The sequence below is a fragment of the Ambystoma mexicanum genome, chromosome 4p (assembly GCF_040938575.1).
Source record: "Ambystoma mexicanum isolate Mex_15411 chromosome 4p, UKY_AmexF1_1, whole genome shotgun sequence".
Classification (NCBI taxonomy): domain Eukaryota; kingdom Metazoa; phylum Chordata; class Amphibia; order Caudata; family Ambystomatidae; genus Ambystoma; species Ambystoma mexicanum.
In genome coordinates this window covers 604158388-604180366 of record NC_090927.1, presented here as the reverse complement: position 1 = coordinate 604180366, position 21979 = coordinate 604158388, and the positions used below count along the sequence as shown (strand labels likewise).

The window sequence follows — 21979 nt, the reverse complement described above, 5'->3', positions numbered from 1 at the left end:
TTATGATTAACTTTTATTCCAATCTGTTCAAATCCCTTCTGGTGTGCTAGAGGTGTGGGGTTGATTGATGGTTTAGAAACTGATATTCATCCCTGGACCATTGGTGCCCCGGAAGTTGATTTGTCACATGCGCACACACGCATTTCAAGGTGAGGCTCGAGGGAAGCCACCATGACGGATACAGTCAGTAGCTATGTTCACAATGGTGTAAACCCCATTTTTGTACACACACCCCCCCTGAAAGAGCAGTTGCTCAGAGTGCCACTGTGTGAGGATGTGGTTAGCTTGGAAAAGCACTCGTCGCAGATGGCTGCATCATTTTTCTTACCTGCAACAGGTCAGCTTCACAATTATTTTCCTTATTCAGCCCCAAAAGAAAACTGTACTTGCCCAAGGGATTGAAATCCCAATAAGGTCAGTGCTTCATTTTCATAGTGATATGCATTGAACTTCTTCAGTCAAGTGTTACACCGTTAACAGAGCTAATCGGTTATATATGATTTTACCGACCACAATTACAGTGGTACATTTCATCACGGTCAAAACACTGAAAAACACAGATTTTTTTAATTTGGGGGGTCCCCCCACAAACCCTCTGATTTTCTACTCCTATAACACCACCCCACACCATCCCGACGCCTTTTAACCCCTTACCTGACTTCCCTTTATATATTTATTTAATCTTTTCTGTGGTTTTTGGTGTTATTGTCCACACTATTATGTACCACTCTGTAATGTTTGCAATAAAATGACTGGATACCCAGCTAATCATGCCATCAATAAGTGTGGCATCGGTTTATTTCCATTGATTGTTATTGATCGAAGCATTAAAGTGCATTCATTCTCACTGATGACGAGCTGTACATTGTGGGTAATATCGGATACTTCTCATTTTCATGTTATTGTTATACGATTGATAATGGTTGTAATGAAAAGGGCTAATACACCTGTGTATGCTTTATTAGGGGATGAAGTCGTCGTAATCCAAGAGAAACTTGATGGCATCAAAGCAAGATACTCCGATATCACCAAACTCAGCGGTGATGTGTCCAAGAACTTGGAGCAAGCACTGCAACTCGCTGAGCAGCTGCAGTCGACGCACGAGGACCTGTGCAGGTGGCTCGACGCCGTGGAGGTGGAACTTCTTTCCTATGAAGCCCAGGTCCCCAAAGGAGACGAGCTCGGCCAAGTACAACAACGGCAAAAAGTAGGTTGACTTTTTACATGGTAACACATTGTGCTGTCAAGCTTCTTTGATTTGTCAGGACTTCTTGCAAAACTCTGCCAGTCGTGACTGCCAGTTAAGCAGCTTGGTCTCATATGTACAGTGCAATGCCTTGTTACAACACTCGCAGATTGGCGCCGGGGCAGTTTTCGAAGATTTTGGTTCCCATGGGATTAAAGCTGTAAAGTCACAGCGTGTGGTATACGTTATATTATTAGCACGACAGAAAATAGACGCTCCTGTTGTTCCAGTCCGTGGATGTGCCCTGGCCCTGGGAGTTCTGCGAGCTACTCCATGCACAAGGCTTCTCTTGCTGATGAAGCTCCATTGCGAACATATGAGTGTGCCTTTATTCAATAGCAGACACGGAGAAGCATTCGACTGGGCAGTCTAGCAGCACCAAATAGTGGGATTCATTGGTGAAGATGTCTTTTTTTAGACTTGAAACATGCACATCGTAGTATTACACTGGTGTCTTCAATTGTAGATTACTGGGCAAATACTAAACAAGTGCTGCCCGCTAGCTTAATTCCTCCCATACTAATACGATCTGTTGAATTAATATAATAGATTGTACAAATGAAAAGCAAAATAATTTCTGTTCAACTTTATTTGGAACGATGACATGATTTTTTTTATTTCTGTGCTGTTGATCTAAACCATTATTGCTTAATAGCCCTTGGCCTGAGGAAATAGCCCCATCACCCAACTTTTCATTCCTCCATTCTTGCGGAGCGTGGAGGGGGTCAGCGAGGTGGCCTAGAGGCAGGCGTCCTAGAATAGGACGTCTCGAGCATAAAGCCTGCATGTGTGCCTCAGTCCTCTCCATCCATCATGTAACGGAGAGATGTACGCACAATAGAGACCCTTTGTGCCAGGCGGGACCCTTCTGAGACCTCCGACAAATCTCCTCATCTGAAATGTGTTCCACTTCCTCCACTGCTGTCACCCCCCTCCCCGATCGCTCTCCCCTCTCCCACGTGCACTGCGCTCTGTTGCCTGTCTAACGGAATTCCCATACATGCATGCATTGCAAGCTGCGGCCCCCTATTTCACTCAGTGATTCTTTAGGTTCAACCAAGCACCACTGCTAAGAGCAGCGTTACAGAGAGCAGGCCAGGAAGCGCTATGCAGACCACCATTAGATGGATGAGCCCAGACACCACTCTCGCCGTGTAAGGCGGAGTCAGAATGACTGAATATATACAGGATATCCAGCAGGTCCATTGGCAACTCATACAGATATGGAGCCTATTACTTATTTTTGGTATGTTTAAATTCCTAACCAGAATAATACAAGACTACATGAGTCGGGAAAAGAAAAGGAGAAATGAAGGTGTAGGCAAGAGAGAATCCGGGCAGAGGCCACAGGGCTTCTTAAATAAACAGTGTTAGCACTTTACAAACAGCACAGAGCCTTTTAGTATATCTTAAGCACGCCAGCACTCTCATCTAGACATTGGGCCTCATTCCGAGTGGGGCGGTAAGGGATACCGGGCACCGGTAAGGAGACCGGTGCCGGTAATCCCTTACCGCCCTACTACGAGTTCCCTTAGCGTGTCCCTCCTTTAACGCCTGGTCTGACCAGGCGTTATGGACGGGACCCGTTAAGGGAATTCAGAGCCAATAACGCTACTGCAATTTGCGGTACCCTTATTAGCGCCTTCCCCATTCCCATTGAGCCCTCTAGGGACTCAATGGGAATGGCGAATGGCTTTTTCAATGGGGACTTACCGGTCCCGCAAAGGTCGGACTACACCGGTAAGTCCCCATTGAACCATACCGGTGCCAGACCCGTTATTGGAGGCAGTCATGGCGCAAATAGCACCATGACTACCTCCAATCTCGGAATGAGGCCCATTGGCACAGATGAGTGACAGATGTGCCTTTCCACTTTGCACACTTGAAGTGTGGAAGCGTGCACTGATTTTGAGTATGGGATTACTGCCACTAAGATACTCATTTGTTTTGTGCCTTGGAAAGAAAGGGCACATGTTAGATGGGGTCTCACCTTCCATGACCCTATTATACAATTAGTTTTAACATGTACTTTAAGTCAGTGGATATGTTTCAGCACTGGCATAACATGTTCATCACTCCTAATCCAATCCCTGCAGCAGTATGTACAGCTGTCTTCCATTGATGTGTGCCAGTGACCGTCCTTTGGAGGGTGCCACACGAATGGGATTTCATACTGAAGCTTCACCTTTTCCAGAATAGCACTGCCTTCCTTGATCTATAATAGTATTAGTGGCAGGTGTATTTTATATTAATTGAGACTTCAAAGGATCCTGTGGTGAGATTGCTTTTCATGGTTTACCATACTCTGCTCTCACTTGCATGCACACTGCCAATCCCAGTATTATGAGGCCATTCACAGAAAATATCATGGACATCACATTGTGATGAATACCAGGGTATCGTCCCTGCTTCCATGGGTGGAGCCCCTTCCCATGAGGCCAGGGAGGTGAGGCTGCTACCCGATAGTTTCCCTGAGAGTGGTACTCAGCTGGTGTATCTCATGGGAAGGGAAACCCCCAATGGGACCAGTGGCGATTTTGGGTGAACGCTGTAACCCCATCACACACACACACCTTTCCTTCACCCTCACTCTCTCCATCCCTACCCTCTTATCCAATGTATTTCTGGGAGACCTCCGAAGTATGGAAATCTAAGACAAGGAGGAATAGGGAGGAGTTGCAGATTATAACACCCACAACCACTGAGACGAGGAAGAGGGACATAATAGTGCTGATTACTCTGCAGAACCTCAAGGAGCGGTCCAGACTAAAAGGACCCACTCAGAACTGCAAATGAATAAAAAGAGAAGACGGACAGCTAAGAGCGAGAGAACCTCCTAGAAGGAATGAAGGGCCTGCTAGCTGCCGGGCTGAGCATAGAGAGGAGGCTGAAGAAACCTGGGGCTGTCCTCAGTCAGTAGAAGGGAGAAAGGGGCAGACAGCCACACTTCCCAGCTGTGGAGTCACTGCAGGAGAAGCAAAACCAAGAAGGAAGGAAGTGAAGTCCAGAGCAGAGCTGCCGGAATAGTCAGTGGGAAAAAACAAACTTCCTCCCTGTGTCAAGGGAAGAAAAACTGAGACCCAAGCAGAATTGCAGGAGCAGTTCTGCACTAAGAACGAGGATGAGGATGCAGCAAGAACGAGGATGGAGGGAAACCTCCAATTGCATCTCCCCGACTGCTGCAGAGCTGCTGCAGGGAGCGAAGAACCAGGAAGTAGAGCAGGCCCTGGGAAACCGAATGGAGTGGTTAGAAAGCTCTGGTGGTGGCGGAGAGACACCACACACAACCCATAGGTAATTGGACTATTGGGGAGAGCCTGAGAGATCTGGGGCATATGGAAGATAGGGTCTGGGAAACCCAAGAAAAGCAAGAGACAATAAAGCTCAAGAGTACCTGGCAGAGAAGTGAACAAGGTCTTCTCACAGGGGTATGGTACCCCCATCGAATAGAAAGAGCCTCTATACCCCTCTTCCACATTATAGTACCTGTTAACAAAGGGGGGCAGGTCTGCCAACCAGGGTCATGGACCCATCTCAGCTTGGGAGTACACCAAGTCTGTTCTTCTTTGTTGCAGTACCTGGTAAGAGGAAATCAGGACTGCCAACCAGGGTTAGGGACCCATCACAGCTTGGGAGTGCACCCAGGCTGTACTTCTTCGTCACAGTAATTGGTGAGAGGACATCAGGTCTGCCAAACAGAGTCGGGGTCCCGCCTCATCTTGGAAGCACACCCAGGCTGTTGTTCGTCGCAGTACCTGGTGAGAGGAAAACAGGTCTGCCAGCCAGGATCAAAGACCCACCACAGTTTCGGGGTGCCTCCAGACTGCTGTACTTGATCGCAGTACCTAGCGAGAGGAAATCGGGTCTGCCAACCAGGATCAGGGAACCACCAAAGCCTGGGAGTGCATCCAGGCTGTTCTTCTTCGTTGCAGTACCTGGTGTGAGGAATGATCTGCCAACCAAGGTCGGGAACCCACCTCAGCTTGGGAGTGCATCAAGGCTGTTTTTCTTATGGCAATACCTGGTGAGAGGTAATCAGGTCTGCCAACTAGGGTCAGGTACCCACCACAGCATGGGGGTGCATCCAGACTGTTCTTCTTCATTGCAGTAACTGGTGGGAGGAGACCAGGTCTACCAACCATGGTTGGGGACCCACCTCAGCCTGACAGTGCATCAAAAATGTTCTTCTTCTTCTACAGTACCTGCTGGAGGGAAACCAAGTCTACCAACCACGGTCCAGGACCCACCAAAGCCTGGCAGTGCATCCAGGTTGTTGTTCTTTGTCACAGTGCCTGGTGGGTGGAAACAAGGTCTGCCAGGCAGGGAGCAGGGTTTTTGCCCCACAGTTGTTGAACTTCATCTTTGCTTTTGCAACTGTGCCTGGTGAGGAGGAACCATGTCTGCCCGTCAGGGCCGGGCACCCAGAGACAGAAAAGAAGACAGAGAAGGACAAACTAGGGAACAGAGTTTTCCCCAAGCGTTGTTGAACTTTGCAAGAAGCTTGAGATATTGCCCAATTCTTCAAGGTCTGAGGATTCCAGAACTGTCATTTGTCCAGGGGATGTGATGTGAGAGACCGAGTTAGGATTCTGACATTGAACATTGGGACTTTTGCTTTTGACATTCTGACACTAGTTATTTCATTTGAGGCCGGAAAAACCCCTTATAGAGATAGGGTTTTCTTTTCCTTTTTACACTTGGATAAAAGTCTCTAATAATCACCATGGCCCGTCCAGGCCAGAGTCTTACTTCTGCACCCTTGCCAAGGCAGACCATTGTTTTGCGTGGCCAACCATGAAGAAACCACCGATAACTGGGGTTTGTTACTGATGAAAAATAGTGTGGACATCGAGGCTAAACGTAAGACTGGATATCTTCATAATTGTATGGGATTCCCTCATATTTATTCTGAAGAGGTCACAAATGTTGAGTAATTCTGGGGAAAAGGGTCCGCGCTGTAGATGCACTGCACCACATCGTTACACATGGAGCAAGCTGACCTTAAGCATCTACTTTCAAGAGTCCGTCTTTAAACCAAGTGTTGGAATTTTAAATAAGCCAAGCCATTCCAGCAAAGCTCTCCAATGACATGCATGATTCCTCAAGAACTAGGATGCAGATATAGATCTTCTAGGAAGTTGGGTGCTAATGATGTCATGTAGGGGACTGAACCACATTGGAGGCAATCTTGAATATTTTAGCCATGTAACTGAATCGGTGGGCATCTCCTTTGGAAGACACCGTGCTGTGTAAGTAAAGTGGGAGCAGAGGTCTCAGGCAAAGCATGGCTCACTGTTCCTAGAAGTGAGCTACATGGAGAGACTGTATACCCCGAAAGACCATCGGGGGATACGGGATGGTTTGCATTAAGCATTCAGTATACCATTCAAGCAAACTCCCACGGAGCATTTTACAAATCACCAAGTAAAGTAAACGTAGTGGCGCTTGCAAGGTTATGTTCAGGTAGAAAGTATAATTTTGTTTTCAAAGCTGTTTCACTGAAGCAAAAAAGAAGCCATTTCCGATCCTCTTGTGCAATTATTTCCTGAGTCACTCTAGCCAGACCATGGCTGTTGCTTGTCGAGTGTGTTTGCACCAGACATTCAGCATTTGTTTGTGCTACCTTTGGTGATGGGAACACGATTTCCTTCCGCAAGCACACTGCACAGCTCCATTAATAGGCACTCAGATTAAAAATTAAAAGCCTTGCCGTGGCATCGCAGCACTCACGCACGTAATCGTTTGTGCGAATTTGAACTTCGTGTTGCCCAATATAGGCCTGGCTCATTTTGTATAACTGGCAGACAGTTAGAGGGAAAGTCACAGCTCTATTTTGTACAAAGTTATAAAATGACCTCAAGGTATGAAAGCAGTTGGATTGTCTATTTACACAGAAGCAAGACCATCAAATTTCTTTCCTGGCACAGTCAAGCACATTTTCTGTGGGAATAAGTTCACAGAAATAGAGCGTTCCCAAAGTAGGGCACAGAAATACCATAGAGTGCGCTCCCTATGCAAGGCAGGAGCGTCCGCCCCCTCTGCGGCAGGCTGGCTCCCATTGACTCTTGATTTTCCTGCCCGCTCTGATGAGGCGAGGCTTGTCAAGTGTGACAGTGCTGTGAACCCAGCTGCCTCCCGGGCTACATCCAGTGCAGCGCCAAGTCCTCCATTTGCAATGCTCAAACTGCACCTGTCTTCCTTATTGCTTTCTGCAACTGTTTTATAAATGGGTTCCGCATTTCATATCTCCTACTTATAAAGGGAGATTATGATATCCACGTTGGAATATTTACCATCCGAGTCATTTTCAGCTGGAATTGACCCTTTCACTCACAACTCTGCACAATCTCCGCAGTAAATGAATGCATGTGTTTGCTGAGCAGTCTTGCTAGCTTAACTTTAAGATATATGCCATGCGTTTTGTTTATATTGTTTTTATTCTGCAAACATGTGATTTTCTTTCTTTCATCCTTCTGGTATTTCGTTTTTATAATTCACTGCAAATTCTGTGGCCTTATTTGATGATGCAGGTTTCACATGCCATTTCATGTGAGTAATATTGTCATAGTTATCCAGCATACATAAGCCCCAGTAATTTGAGAGGAGCCCGATTACTCATCTTAAAGTGTTATTGCGTCCTATCTTTTGGCCTTTGCAGCATTATTAAGGTGAACGCCACGTTTCATGTTCCTCCTGAGCTGCATATAGTCTTTTGCTCTGTTTAGTTGGAGTAGCGACTTGAACACTAAAACAGATGGGAGGAGTGGCTTTAGTGCCAGGTGGTGGGTGTTCAACCCCTGATGCCTTTGCAGTCAGGGCAAGGGTAGAGGAGTCAGGGGGCCAGAGCTCATCCATGTGTGTACCGCCCTGTAAGTGACGGTGTTCTGGAATCAAATAGCTTACCAGAAAGCAAATGTAAAGGCCGATGTTTCAAGTGCTGATGATTGCCTGTGAAGTGTTGGTCAATGCTTGTTGTAATTAATATAACTGGGTCTTCAGGGTTCTAAATTGAGATGTGATGCGCAGGAGATAAAACCAGCTCCTGGATATTGTGCATTACCTAGTAGGAAGGAGCTACCCTAGAGGGCCGGGAGCTAGTGCCCAGCGTGCCACAAATGTCACTTTCACATGAGAGACAATTGCCAACATTTTGTCCATTATGTAAGATCTTTTGTGCTTGAAGTGTATTCTAGATGTGCCCTAAAGATTGTGTATAAACATTCTCAAATACATAAGGATATTGTCACAAAGGTATGTTTGTATGTCATTAGATGGCTAAAAGTAGCTCCTGGTAGCGGTTTGTGTCGGGGTACCAAGGCTCTATTAGCTTAGAAGCAGGAGCTAAATAGCTCCTAGCAATTTCTATCGCAGAGGTCTTGTTTCCTGCAGCTTCTGCCACTGTGGTGGCCTCTTGGCACTCAGTCATACAAGACAGGGAACGTTGTTGGAATCAGTGGGTTAGTGGGAGCAGCAAGGTCGACACCTGAGGTGTTGATGTGTGTTACTTAGAGCAGGTGGGAGGCTACTGTTCTCTGGGTGCTAGGGAGGTTTTGTATTTTTTTGTATTTTATTGTTATTTATATTGCGCTTTTGCCAAAGCTCTGTACATATGGAGGTACAAAACAATGAAAAATGACAATGAAGATAAAAGCCATGAGGATGACTTTGTTAGGAATAAGATGATACAAAAAGACTTAAGACGATAGTGGAACATAGCAAGAGAAGGGAAAGCATGAATGGGAGGCGGGTTAGTAGTTCATTGTGTGAAAGCATCATGAAGAAGGACACAGACAACAGATTCACGTTTTCTAAAAGCAAAGGTTTATTTCTTAAATGTCTGGATGGACATTTGCCCTATGCGAAGGTGGGATTTCCTGACCTAAAGAAACTAAGGATAGTCTGGGTCATAAAGTTCAACTCAAAAGTCAGTCTGTGTCCAAAACTATACTTGCCCTCACAACTAAAGATGTACAATGTGTAGGGATGTCAGCAACCAAAGAAGCAGTGTTCAAGATAATGTTCTGAGCTACTCCCAGCTCCTGGCTTGCTTTCAGCTTCTCCTTTCTCAGGTTCAAAACAGTTTCACAAAAAGAAGACCTCGGGGTTCCCTTCCCCAAGTTCAACACAGTTGCACAAAATGTCCTTGGGGTTCCCTTCCCCAAGCAGACAGCACTCTGGACTTCCATTTCACAGTCAATGCCACTTTCTTAGCAATTCTTCTTTGTAACCTTTCAGGCTTTTCCCCAGTTCTCTTTATTTGCCTTCCTTTTATTAGTCACTTGAACTTTCCTTGGTTCACTCCAAGTAGGCGTTATTTGGTCTAGATGTAGTTGTCGGACCACACGGTCCACCCATAACAGGTTACGCAACCGATAACCCTTAGCCCTTTGCAATGTTCATTGACTTTCCTTGGACTTCCTTGCCAACACAGGTTTACCTTCTGCAATTGTGTCATTAGTCCATCTATACTTTTGTTTTACCTTGACAGTCTTTTGACTTTGCCAACATGTGTATTTCACACACTTCACTTTGTGACATTTCTCCTTGTCACCATCTTGCTTTCACACTATCCCATATTGCTTCTCAAATGTTTTCAGTCCCCTCCCAGGCTTTCATTAATAGCTTAGACTTGGTTTGCACTTTCACATAGTTCAAAAGGGCTTTTTACTTGATTTCAATGCGTTCGGAAATTTACATCACTTTCCTTTCACCTGTGCAATACTTCATATATATTGCAAATTTCTTTCATTAGTTCGGTATTCAATAACTAAGTAAATACTTTGCCACTTGTTCGGGGTTCCATATGTCCCATGTATTGCATACTTTTACTTAATCAGCATCTTCTTTTGCCCACACCAAGCCCCTGGATGCTGTGGCCTGGGTGATCTCTCCCTGTCATCCACTGGTTTGCGGCCGCCCCTCCGGGTGCTTTGGTTTTCCTCTCTGGCCCTCGCTCGCTCCCCTCTCTCTCTTTGGGAGCTCCAGTGAGCAGCACTCATTTCCATCAAGCGTTCCTGCAGCTGTCGGCAGCGTACGGGAGACTTCTGTGTCCCCCACTTCCAATGAAGTGACATAGGGCTCTGCAGAGCACTTGACTCTCTTGCGACCCACTCTGGCCTCAGTGTCTTTCTGGATTTCCTGCAGTAAACGGCATCCTTTTCAGTGGCCCTTCCTCTGCCTGCTCCACCTCTGTTTACCGCGCTCTCCTGCTCAGCTGGATCTCCTCGTGTCTCTCTCTGACCTCCCTTTATATTCACCTGTGAGCACTCGGTTGGCTGCAGGTGCAAGGCCTGTGCCTGACCATAATTACTTATGTAAGTGGGAAATGCCTGACCATCATAGTAGTGTTCTACAGTCCTCTTCCTCGTCCCATTACCAAGGTGGTGTACATAGAGGGTAGTGTGCATTATTCCTAGTTGCCTCTTCTTTGTCCCAATCTTAAAGGGATATGCAGATGGCACAGTTGGAGGGTGTGACAATGGGGAAGACTAATAATAGGTTAGAGGGAGAGTGGGATGTATTCCGATAACTTCTTGATTTTACCAGAGGAGGTGAGTGTGGAACTATTCTGTCCATATAATGAGGTGTTCTTGTTGTTGCTCTCTTGCTGGTCCCTCGATACTGAGGATTTACGTGAGGGTTGGTTTGAAAAGAAGATATTGAGGGGTTTGGACAGTACCCAATAAAAGCCTTGGGGACTGAGGGTTCATTGTTGAATGGAAACAGGGAATACTGTGGGTCGTCCAAGGACATCCTCCGTCCATTCCCCAAATCTCCTCCTCCCACGTGATCCTCCCTCGCATCTTCACCTCCAGGGTCCGTATCTAAAAGTGATGGCCTTTCCCTGGCCACCTCAGGAGAGGAAGATGTGGGCAATGAAGTGAGAACGCCCTCGGGTGTCTCACAACTGCCATTCCTCCTCCTCTCATATTCCCCCGTTACTCTAACTCCTACGTCAGTACATATTTCTGGAGTTCTCTTTGATCTTCCCACCAAACTGTATTCCCCTCTCAATCCTTTTCCTGTGCTCTTTTCATCTTTTACTTTCAATGGTTTGTTTTGGGGGATTTTCTTTGAACTCCTTTGAATTCTATATTTTACTGCTGTTTCTTCTCTGCTTTTTACTCCACGATGAGGGGTGCTCTCTAACTCCTCTTCCATCTCGTCTCTGAATTTCAGTCAAGTGTTAAGTGTGTCTGTCCTGTTTTATACCTACAAGATACAAGTCTTTCCTATCCATATTGTGTGTGGCATTGTTCACCCAGACTCTTTTTTCGTGGGATTTGAGCTGTGCGATTCAATTATTCTTGCAACAATTCAGCCCCACTATCCTCGTACTGCGCCCTCATTTTTTGCAGCTTTGCAGGTGTCATCTCCTTCAAATGCCTGGCCTTTTTCCCAATGCTGTCTTGACACTTGCTCTGCTTCTCTCACTGTTCCCGATCCCTGCTGTTTTGAGCCTTCTTACACCATTTTTGATCCAGCTCCTGCATTACATTTTCCTTTCCTTTTCATTGTGTTACCCTTTACTTGGTATCAAGTGTGTCAGAACTATGTTAACACATATTCTGCTAGCTTTCCTTCTCCTGTCCTCTCATTTGTGCAGTGTGTTGGTCCTAAAACATTTAATAGGTTACAAATTTGATCATGAATCAACAAATAATTTCACACTGATACCTCATGTTGACCACTTTATTTTGCCTATTGCTTCGGATGCCGGGTCCATTCACAATACTGTGTGGGATTAAAGTGACCACAGATAATGAATGCGGGAGTGTGGTGAGAAGAACGGTGGGTGGGCAGCCTCTCAAGCATTGCCAAGGTGGGAACAAGTTCAGTAAATCTGCTTCAGAGAGTTAAGGGATGTGATTGAGCATGCATTGGCCCGCCAGTCTGGATAGATCAAAATCTCTCTTGCATGAGTTATATGATCTGACAGTTTGTCACATGGAACACTATTTAAGACAATGAAAGTCAGACTTTCTAGACTAGCTTCCTGGCAGTTCAAGTTGTTGATCTCCCAGGTGGGATCCCTTTAGAGGATGAGGGTGGCATAATTGAGGAACCATTCCTCTAGAAAATCTCTTTTTATAAATTAATCCAATCATGCATACAGTCGGGGGTCTCTTTAAGTGCACTTTTGTATTGGTCCATGCTGCTGGCTGAGTTAATGACACTTTACAGCTCCCAGACTTACTCAGGGCATTCCATTTTAGCTTGAAGCCTTATTTTCTGTAGTAGCACAAAAGTCTTGTGTCCAAGAATCCTTTCACTCTTGTCTCCCAGTGGCAGCAAGGATCAAGTTCAAGAACCTCAGCGTTGTCCACAAGGCCTTCTGGGACTTGTGCCCACAATACCCCCAACTCTCTCTTTGGAAATATCTTCCTACTCAAGCTCTTCGCTCCTCCAACTCCTTGAGGGTCAGTCGCTTCTCCAAGCAACGAGTTGGGGGCAGATCTCTTTCTTTGGGTGGCGCCTCCCTTTGGAACAGCCTCCCTGCCTCTCTGAAACTTGAGCAGAACCATGGAAGCACCTCAAGACCTTCCTCTTTGCTTCTGCCTTCTCTCCTCCTCTCCCCTGCTGATCTGATCTCCTGTCTGATACTGCACTGGTCACCTGACTACCCTCTGAACTCGGGCCCTGCCTGCCCAGTGTCCCCTGGCATCCCCTGCACTTGTGGTGTGTAACTGTAGCCCTACAGTCCCTTTTGTGCACTTATTAGAAACCTATTGTCTGCACCTTAAACACTTGCCCTTGCTACCTGTTGGCTGCACTACGTGTTGCTTTGATTTCATGTCCTGCACTTGCCCATCCTCCCCCACACCCCTGGCACTTCTCCCCTCCACGCTCCCCTGCACTTGCGCAATCTCAATGTCACTTGGCCTATTAAGATCATTGTTTTGTCTTCCCTGTGTCACCCCTCCCTTGCCTCGTCGTGCCTTGAGACACTTGTGTATAGGCGCATTATAAATGCCAAATCATATCATATATCATATCCTGGCTGCACGCTGACATGATGTTTTTGTCAGCCATGTTGTTTCCAGAGAAGCCAGATCCTCTGACTGCTTTGGTTAAGGATAAGAAGCTGGCTTAGATGTCATTTCAAACTAACAAAAGTCAGCGGAGGCAAAAAGTGAAAGTGCTTTAATGCTAGTGGCAAAGTTATTTTCTATAGCATACATCAGCCACTGGTATGGATCTGTAGCGTTGTATCCTTTTCCAGCTCTTGATTTGCTGCATAGCTGAGCTAACCAATATCCTGGAATCTGGGGACTGGATGCCTGGGGCTTCGGATGCTGATGGCCTCTTCCCATCTCCAGAGACTAGAAGATGTAAGGTGGGGCCCGATGGCTAACTTGGCCACGGAAATTATGAATCTAGATTATTTTGAATAAACCAAAAACTATGGAGACCACTTTGCTTGAATCAGTCAGTGAAGGTGTTGAGGATTTTGCCTCTGATTGGCAGCCATGTTCATCGCCGTCCCTCAACTGTGTCCTGTTGGTTGAGTCGAAAAAAAATATCACAAAGGGAAAAGCCCCGCACTTCAGAAATTATCAGTTTTTCTCTGAAATCACAAACCATACCAAAGACTCTGAAAGCCAACAGCCGGGGCTTTTTTGTAGGCATCTATGTTCCCCGTAATCATATGTTTTTAACATTACTTTTATATATTTGTTTTCTACAAATGATTACAATAACCTGATACTGCTGGTATTTACCTTCCCTTTTCAAAACAAAACTAAAATGAGTCACAATAAGAAATGTTACCCAGAGCGGTGTTCTGGGGGGCACAGGTGGCTGAGGGCACACTTGGTTATAGCAGAAACAGCCAGATAACTGTAATGAACACATTACCTTCCAGATGCTGTTGCTGGATGAAAGCTGTTTTTAACAACCACACCTCTTAAACCCGCAGCAACCCGCACGCCTTCACCACACTGCAACGACAACCACACTGACCCCCAAACAACAGCACACGACTGACTCGGAACCGAATAACTCACCAATATGCTCAGCGAACGGTGTTAACCGAACTGAAACTGCCAACAGTACTTCACAGCTCCCTTGCTCTTCTCCAAACTTTGTCTTACTAACACGCCAACCCCCCCACCCAGAACCCCCCTTTGTTTCAGATCTGCCAGGGGACCACTCCGGTGGTGATAGTGCGCGGTACAAATATCCTTCAACATTAACATTAACCATTTAATTAAATAGAATTTAATACCATGCATGACCTTTAGCAAAACTTTTATTGCAATCAGGAATAACTATTTTAAACCACTGAAATGTTACAAGAATTTAGATAACAATTACCAATAACGAGCTGGGGGTAGATCTTTGTCTCCGGCTGGGGCCTCCCACTGGAACAGCCTCCCTGCCACTCTAAAACTTGAGGAGAACCATCTCCGGTTCCGGAAGCACCTCAAGACCTTCCTCTTTTCATCTGCCTTCACTCCTCTTCTCCCCTGCTGATCTGTTCTCTCTTGGCACAGTGCACCTGGCCACCCTCTGTCCTCCGGGCCCAGGTACCTGCTCACCCTGCCACCCTCCCGCACTGCCTCTGGCCACCCCTTGCACTGGGGTCTGTATCTGTACCCATAGAGTCCCCCTCCCCCTTTTTCTTCCTGCACTTATCAGACCTACCCTGTCTGCTGCCTTAAACCTAGCACTTGCAAATTGCTGGTTGCACTAAAACTGTTGCCTGTATTATTTATTTATTGTTATTTATCTGTTTCTCCTCTGCTTTGCACTTTCCACTTCTCCCCCTTCCATGCACTTTTCCCCTCCCCCCTCTCCCATGCACTTGCGCGTTTTCAATGTCACTGGGCCTAGTAAGATCGCTGTTTTGTTCTCCCCTGTTCCCCTCCCTTGCCTATCATATCATATCATATGCTCTACTGGTGTCTATGTATTCCTCCACAAATGCCTAAAAAAAGAGCCAAGCACACATACTTTCTATACAAACCAGGTTTTCTCATACAGATGGATATCTCCACCTTCATGACATAAGGAGCAGGGTGGTTTGTTATCAGGCGGTCTACACATTTCAAAAGCCTTTCATTTCTGGGCCTGCAGGCCGGTGGAAGAGGGCGGCTATCAAATACGCGCTGTGAGTTCTTTATGCCTCTGATGTTTGTTGTTCGTCCACCTAAGAACAAGCCATTTGTATTGTTTTCAGGAGCTGCAGGAGGAAGCAAAGAGCAAGAAGGGCCTGCTGGACTCCCTGAACACCGTCAGCAGCGCCTTGCTGGAGCTGGTGCCCTGGCGCGCCCGGGAAGGACTGGATAAAATGGTGACGGAGGACAATGAGCGCTACCGATTGGTCAGCGACACCGTGCGGCAGAAGGTGCAGGAGATCGACGCGGCCATGCTGAAATCGCAACAGGTAGGCACCCGAGCGCCCCCTCCACCCCCCACAACCCACCCCCTCCTTGTGGGGAATAAAACATGTCTGCTTAGTTCATGTCCCGGAACAAAAAATTCTCACTTACTCATGTGGCCATCCATTTGTTATGCTTCAGCAACAAAAGGGTGGCCTGAAAAGAATTCATCTGTGCCGGCCAGACAGCTGAGTGCTGAGGCGGGGCTAATGCGGCCCATTGTTCCAGCCATCTGCTGCATTGTTAAGTGTACAAAAACCATGCTGCGATAGGCCCTGTGCTCCAAATCCCTGACAGTAGATATGGTCCACCCTTCAGTGCGTGTGCGCAGCCTGTGTGTGCTTGCACGTGTGCCCATCTTGCCAATCTAACCGCGCACCATGCTTATTTAAATGTCCAGAATGGTGCAAGTTCGTTGCACTCAAATGAATTAGGAATTGAAATGAGCATATTTGCCATTTGGTCCCTGTCTAGTGTTTACATTATGAAGTATAATGTTCGAGTTAGCGTGTTTTGTACTCTTTGTATTTCTGGGAAACAATATCTTGGAAAAATTCCCTTTTTATTGTAAAGACTAGTGCTTCACCACTAAAGGGGTCTGTCTACTGTGGTGTGTGTGTTTGCGCCTGCCTGCATCCCCATTCCACCATTAAAACAAGGCATCAGTTCAACCGCAGACTCGATTCTGCTGCAAACCAGGGAAGAAATAAGGCGAGACCACCCTGGCTAGTTCATCTTCTTTTGTCATTTTAGAAGCTCCCTTTTCAGGGAACAGCGCACCTGATTCTTTCACCTCTGCTGGGATCCTTGGCATGTAGCGCGTTTCACTGATACGTTTTAGACAGTGCTCTCAGTTGCACAGTGCAGTGCTTCTCTTCCCCGTCTTATTTCAGATCTACAGACATACCTCATTTTGTTTGCAGTGTGTGACATCATGGACCACTCAGTAGTCACCCCTCCCACTTTTTTTGATTTTATTTGATTTGAGTTATTTGGACTGCGCACCTGACGAAATCAATCGTATCTGGGCACTGATGTAAAAAAAATATAACAAGAGAACTTCTTCAAGGTACTGTAAGGCAGAAATAACCCATACACAGTCCGGTGGCTACACCAAATGATATTCTTTTAACAGAACAAATGGGTCTTCACGGTTTACGAAATGCTGTGAGGGTTTTAATTTTTTGATAGTTCTCAGATCCACGGCCATACCTGATTGTGCGGCCAGTGTGTGACCTTATGGACCATTCGATAGTGTTGCTCCGCTCTGTGTTAGTTCAGGTCCACGGGTATACCAAATTGTGTGGTTAGTGTACCCCTGTCACTCACTTGGCAGTATTTCTCTGCTCTATCTTAGTTCAAATCCACGGGAATCCCTCATTGTGCTGTCAGGTGGACGGTATTCAGTTTGCTTGCGCCCTTTTGATAGTGTTTCTCTCCCTTGTATTAGTTTATATCCAATTGGATTGCTCATTTGGCAGTTAGTGTGTGTCCTCTTGTCCCACTCAATATTTTTTCTCTCCCTGTCTTAGCTCTGATCCATGAGAGAACCTCTTTCTGCAGTCAGTGTCGATCTCATGACCCACTCTGTAGTTTTTCTCTCTGCTGTTTTAATTCAGATCTTCGGGCATACCTCATTGCACAGTCCATGTGGGACCTCTTGAACCCACTCAGAATTGTTTCTCAACTCTGGCTTAGTTCATTTTCAAGGGCATACCTCATTGCATGGTCAATGGCCTTCTAAGGCCACATCTAGGGAGGAAATGTAAATTACTAAAACCAAACCCGGAGAAGTGGAAACAGGTCGCATTGATGCCCAAGCCAAAAAGAGGCCTTCCTCATGGTGGCAGGGACATTTAATGCCCTTCCGGCCAGACATCCACCTTGCAGGATTCCCTTGCTAGAGTCTCAGCCACCGCCCCCCCCCCCCGGAGAGGAGTGGAGCTGGCTCATCGCCAAAGGGGCAGCCCACTGTGATGGCTGTACCTGTAGCGCCTCCTATGTGGCTGGTGCAGCCTCTGAGAAAAGGCAATCGCCACATGCTCGGGGGGGGGGGAGCAATCAGCATTGTAATTAGAAGTTGGGATGGAAGCATCTATGCGTCGCTCCGGCTGTTATGTGTTTCGACGGCAAGTGGCCTAGCATGCCTAAACATCAAGCACAAGCCTGCCCCGTGAGCCGTGTCCATTTGAGAAGCAGGATGGAAATTACAAGTTCTTACAGATCCACTTGTGCGATCATCTAAACTGCGTTCGGATGCATGGCTTGTAAGCCTCACTTTTTCATTAGAGCAAAGTACCCATAACAATAGACCTAACTGGAAAACGGCAAGACTGCGTGCCAACTTTTAAACAGTAATATACAATGTTTGGTGCTAGTGGGTTTTTGAACAGAACTCATTTTAGTTGTGAAGAATGTTTTAAAATACACAATTGACAGGTGGATCTATTTGGAACAGTCAGGAGTGAGATACAGGCCATGCGTCATCAGTTCTGGCTGGCTCCAAGTCCTCCTGATTAGCGGTCTCTTTAGGTGGTTTCTCTCCTGCTAACCTATGCCGGAAGTGTCGAAGTTGAGTGGTGCCAAAAGAATTCTCAACGTGACTTGCCTTGCTAATGCAAGCCAGACACTCTCCATTGGCTCTGTGCCTACTCGCCATCCCGCGGGTAGGCCGGAACTTGGTTGTTGGTAACCCACGGTGGGAAAGGAATAATAACGGCGTGAGACAGGCAGGCGAGGGATTTGTTTTAAGTGAAGTCATTGTAAAAGGCCTGAAGCTCAGTCACTTGTCGCTTGAATGACCATCCGTTACTACAAGGGAAACCCATGCAGACATGAGTGGCGGCGCTGTGATGTGTGCCGTCACGATACCTCGTAGTGTGGCGGCAGCTGCACGCAGGATGGGAGTGGTGGAAGCAGCGTCTCAGTTCTCCATGCAGACCTCCTCCTGCTGCCTCATTTCCAAGGCAGGGTGTAGTTGGCCCTGTGAAATACAGTGATTGTCACTATTAAGAAAAATATACAAGAACATGGTCTAGTTCTGGCACTTTGTTTGTTTGTTTATTTGTTAATGCGCGCCAAACCCATGGGTATCCGGGCGCAACAGTTTACATGAAGGCTTAAGCTTGTTACAGTATTTGGCATGAGTATATACAACACAGTGGCAAACAAGAGCAAAAATATGTGAGACTATATACAAGCATATGCATATAAAACACAGCGGCAAAAAGCAAATATATACAAGAATATATACAAACATATACCCAGAAGCAGGGCATGTCTTGGGGTGTCCGGGCAGAGGGTAGGTCGTGGCTGGGTAGGAAGCTAGGTGTAAGTTATATGTCATTGGCGCGCACCCAGTTGATTATCTTGTGCCTGAATTTCGGGTACGGTTTTGACAAATTATGCACAGTCGCCACTGTTTATTTTACACTAATTGTCATATTAACCAGTGGTCGAAGTGTATGAAAAGATGTAGTAGAACTATGTTCCCTGCAGGCCTGCCCCCGCTCCCCTTAAGCCCCATTGCCACTCCCCCACTCACAGACCATACAAACCCCCCAAACAACAAACACGCATGCTGGTTAAGGGAACGTCCAGTGCAGTGCACTGAAGTGCAAGTTTCAACTGCTTCCTGCACTTTTATTTTAAAACAAAACCATTCTGGAACGGTTTCTTTTTAAAATAAAAGTATAGGAAAAGTAAAACTTTAAAAAAGCAGCAGTGCACCACTCCCAAACACTCCCGCCCACTTCGACCACTGATATCAACTCGTCGAACACGGCCACGGCTTGTGTCTGCTCATATTTGCTTTAGGCCTAGAGAATTGGTGAGCTCTGTTCTTTTACAGAGAAGACAATTCGAAAAATGTCTGCTAATTATAAGACAAGCCATTTTGTAAAAGCGAAAGCACTGTTTGACAAGTACTTCTGGAGGGAAGTCACCTTAATGCGCAGAAATCTGACTAAAAACCCCAAAATCCACCGGCCACAACTGTGGCATATGCCACGCTGCAGTGCAAGACGGGGAGCATTACTACTAGGTTTTTAATAACAGAATTTCCAGGAATTACTGGAGTCCTCTCGTTGGACTATCTCTCCCCTCACCCTCATTTAGAGGGTGACGTCTAAAGTGGGCTCACCTTCCCAGTAGGCCAACTGATTCCCACTGACTTCAGCAGGATGGACTTCCTAGTCAACCCATCATCCACCAAAATAATCGCCAACCTTTATTCACTTGAATTGGAGCACCACTCAGAAGCATCTAGCTGTACCCTCCTTGAAGCACGGCAAGTTACAAGGTGTGTTCAATCCATCCCTCACTGGGCCTGGGCCCCACTGCTCCTGGTTGGATTAAGAGCTTTGGTGGGTTACGTGTAAAATGGCATAATTGAGGTCAACCACTTTACTAAACCACTGCAAGTGATTATGAAAATACTGGAGAGGACTAGCACATTTCAGACCTGCGTGTCTGGCCGATCCTGCGGTAGCACCTCCCGGCTGCTGTTCTTATCACAATACCTTGCTATCCCAATGCACGCCACACAGCTCAGTCCTTAAGAGAATGACGCCCTGCTTGTCAATGAAGAGTTCCTTTGCATTGCAGTGCATTAGGAAGAGCGCATGGAAACCAGGCAACCACGTTTAACTAAACAGTGGGACTAGTATTGAGATAAAAGTATGAAATACCAGCACTTGGTAAATGTAATGACGGTTTCCAGGGTTCTTCTGATCCATTGAAGGGCACTGCGTGCAGTGGAACTCACAAGGTGGTTGCTGCATTCTTTGACAGACAAGGCGCCTGATCCTTAAACACTTTGTTTCTGTTGCTAATGCACGTCAGACTGAAGGAACTTATCAATTTATGGTAAGTGAGTTGTGTCCTCATTCTACTCTCGGGCATGTTGGCAGTACTTGAGTCCCTCTTCTATTTACGTGAGTGTCCCACACTGATAGTTCTCCCAACTATTGGTTCAGAAAGCAAAAGCTCATATGTAGGATGATCGTTCTTGGGTTTGTCCTAATGACCCTCTACGCGGGTACACAATATGTGCGAGTTCAAGAAGCTATGTCTTTTTCACGCATCCAGATGTTCCCGACCGACGCAGTGGAAGACCTATTCTGTTTCCGTCATCAATCGTAGGGACTGAACTCAGCTATGAAACTGCTTCTTTTGCAGACTAGCCACGAGCAGGTTACCCCTACAGCAGTGCCACACATTTAAGGTAGAAGCAACTCAACCGCAGTTGATCCAAAGAAGCAGTTTGCCACTTGCGATGCTGTCACAACCATTCAAAAGGATGCCTCTAGAAATGGGCTTTTCATGGTTTTTGAGTTAAGGTACGACTCTCTCTCTTGCATTGTTTTACTGAATTCCCTCCTTAAAAATATCTTTACTGTAAAATATACACCCAACACAAGACGAAATAGCTATTGCTTCAGACTATATATATGCCACCCAGACTTGCACCGTATATGCCCACTTGGCTTTTCTTCATCCTTCCTGCTGACTAATTTTCCTCTGACACCATTGGCATTTGGCACTAAGCAGATAACAGAATGCTTCCCCTTGACACCATTAGCTTCAGGAGTGACGTCCTGAACATCCACTTTGCTTCCCAATTCTTCAAAGTCTTCTACACATATTCTGACTCCTCTCAGTTCCACAGATCCCCATCTTGAATCCCACTGCTCTGAGCACGTTCTATCGAAGTAGACTGGCATAACCCTCCTCAACAATCGAATCCTAGCCTTGGATACCCACCCCACCCTTCGCTTTGCCACCACACCAACTTCGATCCTGGTAACAAAACGCAGCAGCCAGCTGTACCCAAACCTATGTCCACAAGATTCAAGCATATACCTTGTTTCAAAACATATTCTGGCTACAGTGGTCAGATGGATTCAATGCATTACCCTCTTCTTTGGATGCAAAGCCTTCTATCAGTAAGGATGCAGTTCCTCAAATATGGGATTCACACGAAAGGCTCCACCTTGAGGGCTCAAAGCATCTCCAGGGTTTATTTCTTTTAATCATCGCCAGGAATTGGGCATTATGCTTTCTTGGTGGCGGTTGCTGCCTTGTGGACACATTTTCCTTTTTGCTAGAAGGTGTCAGAAAGCGACCTGGAATCTCAGTACAAAAATGTTACACCATTGCAAATGCAGTTTTGCATGGTAATAGCACTAGAGCAAAAATAAATGCAGTGCAAAAAACATATTCTTTCAATGCATTTTTGCACCAGGGCAAAGCCTGCCTAACACTGATACCATTCTGTATTAGCACTATGGAGACACCTCTGCAGCACAAAAATACCTTGAAATGATGTGTTCTTTGAACTAGCTGGGCG

At 46.2% G+C, this 21979-nt stretch overlaps 1 protein-coding gene across 19 annotated transcripts in view; it reads left to right on the top strand.

The window, feature by feature from the left end:
- Positions 1-21979, top strand: part of DST (dystonin) — a 2190048-nt gene that overhangs the window by 1929512 nt on the left and 238557 nt on the right. For all 19 annotated transcript variants that reach the window (XM_069606170.1, XM_069606155.1, XM_069606164.1 and 16 more), the window contains 2 exons: positions 966-1207; positions 15429-15635. In XM_069606170.1, coding sequence (XP_069462271.1) covers positions 966-1207; positions 15429-15635 — 449 coding nt within the window. The remainder of the gene's footprint in view (positions 1-965; positions 1208-15428; positions 15636-21979) is intronic.